The sequence below is a fragment of the Cherax quadricarinatus genome, chromosome 74, assembly GCF_038502225.1.
Source record: "Cherax quadricarinatus isolate ZL_2023a chromosome 74, ASM3850222v1, whole genome shotgun sequence".
Taxonomy (NCBI): domain Eukaryota; kingdom Metazoa; phylum Arthropoda; class Malacostraca; order Decapoda; family Parastacidae; genus Cherax; species Cherax quadricarinatus.
Window position 1 is genome coordinate 3,302,113 of NC_091365.1, and position 10,295 is coordinate 3,312,407.

Genomic DNA, 10,295 nt, shown 5'->3' on the forward strand with positions numbered 1-10,295 from the left:
TAACCTTTAAAATGTAGTCCTGTGATGATGGCTAATGATAACTAACAATAATAAAGGCAGTAATAGTAATATGGTGTATTTTTACACCTTAAAATACACCACTATGTATTGTGCTAGTATATTACGCTATTGATGAAGCATGGTGGTAACCATGACAACGGTGGTAGCGTCTGTCCGGTGCTCAGTCTAACAACTCCAGCCTCCTCGTGTGCTACTGTCAAGGTTTATTGTTCTGGTAACACTAAACATCTGCTGTTTCTCAGTTTTGTTCTGGTAACACTAAACATCTGCTGTTTCTCAGTTTTGTTCTGGTAACACTAAACATCTGCTGTTTCTCAGTTTTGTTCTGGTGACACTAAACATCTGTTTCTCAGTATTGTTCTGGTAACACTAAACATCTGCATAATAGTTGTATCTTCGTCAGAGTGTAAGACTCAATGTTCTGATTATTATTATTATTATTATAATCATGGGGTAGCGCTAAACCCGTAGGATTATTCAGCGCATATGTGGGGGGAGGAAATGGAAGGTATTCAGGCTTAATTCGGGGAACCGGAGCACAGATCCAATTCCCTAGATCAAGAGCCCCTCACCAGCATCAAGGAACCTCCCTTGAAGGGTAAATGTTCTGAATATTAAAGTATCGCATCACAAAAAAACTGTACTAATGGTGGTATAGCTTTATCAAGATCACAGTGGCTAGTTGTGTATACAGGAGTTGATTTATAGTTCCCGGTCGCTTCTTTGAATTCCTATCGACCGACTTTGCTAATTCCTGTTCTATAGGGCTCACTCATACCTGCCTTCAAAACTGGGTATGATGTAATTCCTCGACCTCATGGTCTGGTTCTTTTTATTCACTATCTTGAGACTGAAAAATATTTGCTGACGTCTCTGTGGTTCATCTACGTCTTTAACTGCTGTCTGTGACTCACGGCGCTATCTTCCCTCATCTTATACAACCGAACTAATTTGCTCTGAGGGACTGACCACCTCAAAACTGAGTCTTCGAGTGTGAAGGACTGATTACATCGTCTTTACATCTCTACTTCTGCTGCTTTCTCTATACCTGGAGTTTACCTGGAGAGAGTTCCGGGGGTCAACGCCCCCGCGGCCCGGTCTGTGACCAGGCCTCCTGGTGGATCAGAGCCTGATCAACCAGGCTGTTACTGCTGACTGCACCCAAACCAACGTACGAGCCACAGCCAGACTGGTCAGGAACCGACTTTAGGTGCTTGTCCAGTGCCAGCTTGAAGACTGCCAGGGGTCTGTTGGTAATCCCCCTTATGTATGCTGGGAGGCAGTTGAACAGTTTCGGGCCCCTGATACTTATTGTATGGTCTCCTAACGTGCTAGTGACACCCCTGCTTTTCATTGGGGGGATGTTGCATCGTCTGCCAAGTCTTTTGCTTTCGTAGTGAGTGATTTTCGTGTGCAAGTTCGGTACTAGTCCCTCTAGGATTTTCCAGGTGTATATAATCATGTATCTCTCTCGCCTGCGTTCCAGGGAATACGGGTTTAGGAACCTCAAGCGCTCCCAGTAATTGAGGTGTTTTATCTCCGTTATGCGCGCCTACTGCGTAGGCGAAACGTTTCGGAATGAAGATACCTAACTGTTGGACATGTGTCTTACTTATCAACTTGTGGGTATTGCATGCCATTATCATATTCACAGTATTAGTAGTATTAAGTTTGTTATACAATTTATGTAATCAAATGATTATTACAGTGAACTAGTCATTGTGACAGAGTGTTGTTTGATAGTGATGGAGGGCACAGCCACGGCAGTGATGACAGTTGAGGAGGAGGGAGGCAAGGTGCAGGACTCCTGTGGTCCTTCACAGGAGGTGGCAGCTCCCAGGCAAGCTATCACCTTCACAAGCCTCGTCCCTCACACTAAACCTGACGACGTCAAGCCTGGCAACCACCCTTACATGTAAGCTTACCTGATATTGTGGCAACAGTCGACATGTAGTGAGCTCTGAAGGAAAGACGTAATTTGCAGAGAGAAACTTTATTGAAAAGTTTTCCCTCTTGAAGAGACAAACCTTCAGAAGTCTTTCATATGTGAAACGTCTCAATAAAAATCCTCTCAACAAATTGTCTGTCTTTTCGAATTGTCAGCACTGCGCCATTAAATTTCCTCTCATACCCCTTAACATACGATGGATTTCCTTCACACAGGATTGGTTTTATTAAGTAATGAAACATGTTAGCCTGAGAGACTCAGTAGAACCATGATATTATAAGCATTTAACCAGATAGTATTAACGTGTGTTCCTCAGGGGAGTGGATGTGACTGGATGGAGGGAGAGGTTAGTGAGGACGGTGTCCCCACTACAAGCAGTGGAGGAATCACGAACGGGGGAGTTTACTCCACTACGCTGGATCAACCATCATCTGGATCGTCATCACTATGCTAACACCCTTCTCGAGTACTCTGACAGGTTGGGCATGTCCTCTGTATTCTGCTATCTTCTTTGATCACTCTGATAGATCAGTCATGTTGTCAGCACCTGGCTGACATTCTTCCAGCATTTCTGACAGATCAATCTTGTCGTAAGCAAGAATTTAGGCTTAAACCTTGCTCGTGGGTTTAAAGCGTAAGGAGAATCGTAGCTTCAAGTATCAGGGAGGTCTAATGAGAAGTCAGGTAGCAGGGAACACTGTGCTGAAGTTTTACGTAGAAAACAAGTGCAATGAGGGGCTCAGGTAGCAGGAACACTATCACTATGATTTATTATAGATAGGAATCAAACGGAAGTAATGTCAATATGTATTGCGTGTGTAGTAGTAGTAGTGTGTGTGAGAGTGAGAGAGAGAGAGAGAGAGAGAGAGAGAGAGGCGTAAGCTCTAGCTCTGTTTCCTGCCTCTCATCTTTCGAACGACTGACGTGAAAAAAAGCCCTGTCATACATTTTTAAGCTTCCAGTATGGAGTTCACTTCCAGCATCACTGATTAGTTCACTCCACTTTCTTACCTCTGTTTTGTTTAAAAAAATGCATTCTGACATCCCCGTGACTCATTCCTGGAGAAGATTCTGCCCTTACCAATCATGTCTCCACCCTAAATATTTGTTTTAATTCGTAATCACATATCTCATGTGTTGTCGCATGAGCTCAGGCTGCGGAACAAGAGCCGCCAGACAGAGGCGTACACGGAGGAGCGGACACGCACAGCACAAGACTCTGTGACCAAAGGTCTAGATGAACGTCTTTCCTCCACACTGGAGCTGAGGTCACACCTCCACCACGCCATCAACAATACTATCGATGAACTTGCTCTTCAGGACACTATGAAGACCCGGCTCCAGGTAAGACCTAGACAGGGTCCCCTAGGTATGATCTCGATACTGTTCCCTTGCTAAGACCTTATCATGGTCCTCCAAGTAAGACCTAGTTATTGTCCTCCATATTAAGACCTCGACAGGGTCTTGCAGGTGCTTTTGGGAGTTAATACTAACATTTGATGTAGATCTAACCGAATGTAAATTTTGTCAGAGGAACTATTTTCACACTCTGGAACGTGAGCAAAATCACGAAATCAAATATAATTCACTCACAAATGTTCAAGAAACGTCATAGTATTTTATCCACAGTGACATATTACCAGCCAGTCAGGAAAAATACCCTGACCTTGCCTTTTTCGAATAACTGATAATCACTTAAACTTGTCTAAATTCAACCATATCTTGCTAAAATATCGGGTATTATAAATAACTCATTAGCATAAAAGCTACATTGTAATGTTTTTGTAACCGATATGTAAATAATTCATTACCACTGTAACTTGTGTAGCTATCAAAATATCGCGGCCCAGCCCCTAGGTCCAATATATGCCTCTGTAATTTCACTAGGATGGGTATAGTGTACATAGTAAGGCTATCAAACTAACCTCGGAATCAATGTAAGTATCACTATAAGCAGCACTGCCCCAGGGGTCAGGATAACATGTGTCACTACAAGTGGCACTGTAGCATGGGTCAACGTGAGTCTTATTCCAGGTGGCACTGTAACATGTATCAACGTGAGTCTCATTACAGGTGGCACTGTTCGCGTTGGAGCTGCCGGAGAGGAACAATGAAGAGTGTACACACATCCGCAGGTTCCGTGTGGGTGTGGACGCAACTCGTGACCCGGTCACCTTCGCTTTAGACAAGGTCAGTACACTTGTGTATCTCTCAGTACTTTGAAAATTGGTTATTTCTCAGGGTATATGCTCAAGGAGAGCATATGAAGCAAAGGGACTTAAATCATTAGAGATTTATTAATACAGTAACAGGATAACATAGGGGTACATGTCATTCCTTGCTTACTTCTATATCAGCTGTATCAGTTTCAGGTACTGAGGAACAGGTACGGTCCAGTACCCTAATAACGGTTGAATTTTTGATGCCATCCCAGAGGTCTTGCTACACTACTCTTCTTGAGAGAGTTTACACTTACTATACTTAAACATAAGGAACTTTACAGTTTGCACTACTACAGATGTACACTGAGAGTTAACTTTGACGTTTGTTTTAGGAAATCGAGTATTCTTGAAAAATAGCGTATAGGTGAATTGGGATTTTTAGTGCCTTACATTTGTTCAGCAGGGTTTAAAACTAGGTGACCTGTAACTAAAAGAAAAATCACTTGGCTCATAAATGAAGGGACTCGAGTTTGATTCTCAGGCAGAGTAAATTATGGCTGAGTTTCTTTCATGCTGCCCCTTTACACTTAGCAAAAAAATAGTTCCTAAATGTTAATCGACTGTCATGAGACGCACTCTGGATGGGTGATAGTATACCTACGATAAGGTTGGGCGTCAAAAAGAGTTGAGCTGGGATAACTTCTCTTATCCCGTATATTCAAGTATATGAAAAGGTAACGATACGCTGTGCTTGTTGAGCAGGAGAAGGAAGTGTTGCGTACTGGCAGGTCTCTACTGACACAGACGCTCCAGGAGACTGAGGCTCAGATATCTCTCCTGCTGGAGGTGAAGCGCTTGTTGGAACACGACTGGTCAGACAAACAGGAGGCCTTCCAACTGGACCACTCAGCGGCCAAACTCGTCAACCAGACCATCTTGGCACAGTTTAAGGTACTTCCTCACCGCCAGCTCTCTTTTATCGCAGGTCCTCTGATACATAGAAACTTACGTGCAAATTTCCTTTCACCCCTGTTGCCCCTGCTGCCCTGCTACCTCTACCCAGTAACACTAAATACCTACGTATTAACCGACTGTGTTGAGGTCTGAGATTAAACTGTATAAAACTGAATGAAGCAACTTTTGATTATGAAAGCAAAGATACAGACTAATAATGTACACATAATGAGGAAATAAAGGAATCAAAGCAAGGAAATTAATTAAATTTTATTATTATAAATTACACTTTAATCAAACTTAGTTATTAATATAATTAGTATTAGATCAAAATAAAGACCTTCCTTTTACTTCAGTCGTGATGGAAGTGTACTAGAAAAATACCTTCACTAAAAATCTAAGGTTTTAAAATTAATTTTAAGAACGCAAAACACCCTCCCTTTAAGTACATAGATCTTTTATTTAAACCAGTTTACTCTGTGGTAACTAGGTACTGGAACCCTAATAACGCTCACAGTAGATAGGTATAAAACCTGAGGAAGGTAACATGTTGAACCTGTCTCTCCAGCCAGTGTCAGCTGCACTTAATGAAGGTGTGTCGACCCCAGACACCTGGAGTGAACGCACCAATCATCACCTGGACGTGTGTAAGAGAGAGATCAACTCAGGCTCTCAGCTCAGAGGTGCTGCCAATCAGGTGAGTAATACAGAGTGATGCAAATCAGGTGAGTAATATAGAGTGATACCAGTCAGGTAACGCAGTTGTGTTGCTAATCAGGTAGCAAAGAAGTGCTGCCAGTGAGATGAGTAACACAGAGGTATTGCCAATCAGGTGACAAAACAGAGGTGCTGCCAATCAGGTGAGTAATACAAACAAAATGCATTTCTTGACAATTATTATCATTATAATTACTGAATGAGTCATAATCCAAAGCTCCAGAAAATGAGAAAAAATAACTATTTTAATCTGAAAATTACTTTGTTTGTACAGTAAATGACACATGAAGAACACATACCCAAAACACCGACACAGTCCTGGAATAACCCTCCCCCTACTCACCATAATTTTTTTTGTCGCTATATAACAGCTAATAAACACTTAGGAAATAATTTTGTGCTCAGTCTGGTATTCAGTTAGGAGCTGATGTGGGACAAGACTGGCAGAGGATATATACTGAGGTGGGACAAGACTGGCAGAGGATATATACTGAGGTGGGACAAGACTGGCAGAGGATATATACTGAGGTGGGACAAGACTGGCAGAGGATATATACTGAGGTGGGACAAGACTGGCAGAGGATATATGCTGAGGTGGGACAAGACTGGCAGAGGATATATACTGAGGTGGGACAAGACTGGCAGAGGATATATACTGAGGTGGGACAAGACTGGCAGAGGATATATACTGAGGTGGGACAAGACTGGCAGAGGATATATACTGAGGTGGGACAAGACTGGCAGAGGATATATACTGTGGGACAAGACTGGCAGAGGATATATGCTGAGGTGGGACAAGACTGGCAGAGGATATAGTATACCGAGAAGTATGTTTTTCTTTAGCTTATATATGCTGAGAGTTTATTGTAATCCTTATTATAGAGATTAAAGTTGAAGATAGTCTCCCCGTTTATCGTCATTTATCACACACATAGGGATTAAAGTACTCTTTTCTGGTGATGAAAAAGTTACATGCAGCCTTAAGGGGCACGTAAGTTCCCCCGTCTTCTAATAATTACTATCACAAATGCGATAGTAATTATGGACAAGGTAGATTATAGTGGAAAAAATGAACCTGTTATTAGAAGACGAGGGACCTTACATGCCTCTTAATGACTCTCGTGTAGGCGACAGGCTTGGAGCCCCATTAACCAGCCAGCCAAGACTGGCTTGTCCATTTTAACTCTAACAAGTCATTATCTTCATATGAATAATTTTTTCCTCACATTCTAATAATGATCAGTGGTATTTATACATCCTGCTATTTATCTGTGACCTGTTTCGAGAGTTTTCCTGGTCTCGCTGCCCAACCTGGGTCACGCCTCCCTGTTGATTGCCTGGTAAACCAGGATGCTGCTACTGGCGATTCGTTGGCCCACATATCCGTCACAGTCTGGTTGATCTGGCACTCTGTAGAGGTGGTGATCCAATTTCCGTTTGAAAACTTTTACACTTATTCCAGCAATAGTCTTATATCTACAGTAGGTTGAATAGTAGAGGATATCGACAGTGTTTTCGTATTATGCCCATGGCACCCCTTCTCTTCACTGGGTCTATTTTACACTTCCGTGTATATCTCTCACTGCATTACGTTATTATGGTAAGTGTGTAGTTTTTTGGCTAGGGTTTCAGGTGTCTCCCATGTATATATTATCAGGTATCCCTCTTCTTCAATACAGGTAATACATTCCCGGCGAAAATTAATCAAAAAAATGAAACTTGATGCCCAGAACTTTGTTCTCAGCTAATTTGTAATAAATACCTAATACTATCTATACCTGCTGTGGATCTTAGTTTAGTTACATCTGTTCCAAACTCTAGGTCTCCCACCTGAGATGCTTGTTGGAGGCACCTGGTGTAGATTTCACAATGTATATACTGTGTTATAAAATACCGGTGTTCATATTGGATAAATGTTCAGTTTAATTAAGTGTTCATTTTTGTTAGGTGCTCATTTTGCATAAGCATTTATTTTTAATAGTATTTACTTCATATAAGCGCTCATTTAATAAAACTGTGTGCTTGGAGTCTCATCATAAAGCAAAACTGAAGGGAACTTCTTGAAATATAATTAAAACTGTTAAAATTGCCCAGAATACTGTGGGTAACTTTGGCTTTGTAAAAAAAATACTTATTCTTTACTTTATTACTATATAGCAATTTACCTGTGTACTTTTTTGCAACTAGACATTTGAATTTGAGTGCGTATTGTGCAGGCATTGCAAGATGTTGCAAGAGACGTGGAAGCATCGGCTGAGGCCTCAGACGTAGCTCTCAACACTCGCATCATGGAGCTGCAGGATGCCAAGATCAAATTACTCGACAAGGATGCTATGGTAAGTTCGGCGGTACTTTGATACCGAAAGAACGCATGTGTCTTTTCATCCATGCCATGATAAAGTGTTTTATGTTTTATGTATTTTGTTGATGGATGGACCGAGTGTTTTCTTCCCCCCAAGTGGCCACTGGAAGAACTCTTGTAGAAGCTTGTAAAATGGTCTCAATTTGCTGCTTTGCTATAATTTGGATTTATTTTACATAATAACAGGGCATTCACACACTTTAGCGCTTGTTGTTTGATACTTATGTTTTTTTATTATTATTAATATGGTAAACACTGACATATATTTTGTAATATGAATCAAATCTTATATTTCCAAGTTTTTTTTTTTTTTACTTATCCCAACCAACAGTTACGGAAGGAGATAGGAGAGGAAGAGATGAGCCTGGCGTCGCTGCGTCAGGCTCTGCAAGACAAGGAATCTCCACTACAGGTGGCACAGAGTAGACACTGGACCCGTTCCTTCAGGCTTGGCGCTGACCGCTGTCTAGACCATCCTCACTACAGGTTGGTGACTGCTGAACCCGCTCCTTCAGACCTCACATTTTTTAGCCAGGAGTGTATACGAAAGTTGCAGCAAGTATGAGGCTGTGAGTAGGAAACCTGCTCTCCAAGATCAATGTGTGTAAATATAATGCAGAGAATGAGGAATGCATAAATTAGATGGTGTGGTCGTAAAAAAATATAACCTCATGAGTGGAAGATTATTATTATTGTTATTATTTTTATTGGTCTATGCTAGAGTTCGTCACGGCCACGCTAGCTGGAGATTCGTCTGTAAAAACTTGCATTTGTGGTCACAGTGGTGCCTGTGCTAACCTTCCTATGGTGTAGAAATATACCTAGTTGGACGAATCTTATTGTGGCTAGCTGGTCTAGTGGCTAACGCGAGGGGCTGGAGTTTTGAGACTCTATGACCGCGGGTTCAATCCCGGCCGGGGTATGGTTTGTTTGCAATCGTGTCATCACGATTTCGTGAGTCATGTTAACACAGTGAACTGTGAGTTTTAAGACTCCGTTCTGTGATGTGTTTACAATCGTGTTATTACGGTTTCGTGAGTCAAATGAAGATGTTCCAGTGCGAAGGATCGACACCGAGTCATAATGTCTACAAGGGAGCAGCAAGAGATGTTTTCTTCGTTAGGTCACCCAACTTTAGTGCAAAACGGCCAATGTGTTAACAGCTTGTGCATAGGTGTTACACAGGGGACAGCAATAGCAATTTTATATAAGTAATAAGTCATAATTTAGCAAGAGCAAGTGTTGATATTTTTCCAGACTGAAGGATGAACTAGAGGAGTTGCCCAGGAACATTGAGGCGCTGCGGGAGCGTCTGAGGACCAGTGAGGACACACTTGAGGACCTCCATCGCCTCCACGAGGACTTCGCTAAGGATATCATGAACAGAGAACACACCATCAGTCTGGAGCGTCGCTGTGTCAACGTCAGGAGCGTTAAGCAAACACAGGAAAAACTATTGGGCTTGTAACTCTGCAGGATGCCGCTGTGCTTTTACTTACAAGTAACTCAGGTAACACCTGCTGCCAATGTTCGCCTACAGGTAATTAGGTACCTAGGAGTTAGTCGACTGTTGTGGGTGGCATCCTCCCGAAGAGGACCTGAGACCACTAGCAGTAATAGGCCAGACTGCTTCACTTAATATCCTGAAGACATTTTTTTTGTTTGTTTTATTTGTAAGATGGATATTAAAAAAGATCTCTATTAAATTTGTATTTTTATTTACATTATAATGATTTACATTATAATGTTTACCCCAAATAAACAACTTACATTTTAAGCGGGTCATAACTAATACAAGAACACTTATCGTATATCCTCTCAATATACCCAGAGAACAAAATTAATAAAGTATTAAACAGCTATGTGAGTGGAAATGGAGATGAACCAGTGTGGAGATGTTACACCAACCAGTAGCTAACTATAGCTTTATCATTCCAAAATAGTGAATAATAGCTGGAGACAGTGAAAGACATAAAGAGGTGACTTGGGGTGATTAGTCCCTCAACCCTGATAAATTTCGACTGATAAAGCCACTGTCGAGAAAAATATCCCCACAATAAGATACCCAAATGCTGCAAAAATACCCATTTCAGCATAAAATAAATAATTCACTTATAGAAAGGCAAGATGA

The 10,295-nt window shown here is 41.6% G+C and overlaps 1 protein-coding gene across 1 annotated transcript; it reads left to right on the forward strand.

The window, feature by feature from the left end:
• The first annotated feature begins 117 nt into the window (after window positions 1-117).
• Window positions 118-9,805, forward strand: LOC128700167 (tektin-4-like). Its single transcript, XM_070100680.1, has 10 exons — window positions 118-235; window positions 1,765-1,936; window positions 2,286-2,447; window positions 3,124-3,313; window positions 4,043-4,159; window positions 4,894-5,082; window positions 5,654-5,782; window positions 8,019-8,138; window positions 8,496-8,650; window positions 9,422-9,805. Exons 1-10 carry the CDS (start codon window positions 133-135, stop codon window positions 9,630-9,632), a joined length of 1,548 nt encoding a protein of 515 aa, XP_069956781.1. The 5' UTR covers window positions 118-132; the 3' UTR covers window positions 9,633-9,805.
• Window positions 9,806-10,295: the final 490 nt, after the last annotated feature.

Excerpts from the sequence above, each read along its gene's own strand:
- LOC128700167 (XM_070100680.1), top strand. The coding sequence starts at position 133 with ATGAAGCATGGTGGTAACCATGACAACGGTGGTAGCGTCTGTCCGGTG. Across the intron at positions 2,448-3,123 it reads CTTCTCGAGTACTCTGACAG|GCTGCGGAACAAGAGCCGCC; the intron begins GTTGGGCATGTC and ends GCATGAGCTCAG. Across the intron at positions 8,139-8,495 it reads TACTCGACAAGGATGCTATG|TTACGGAAGGAGATAGGAGA; the intron begins GTAAGTTCGGCG and ends CCCAACCAACAG.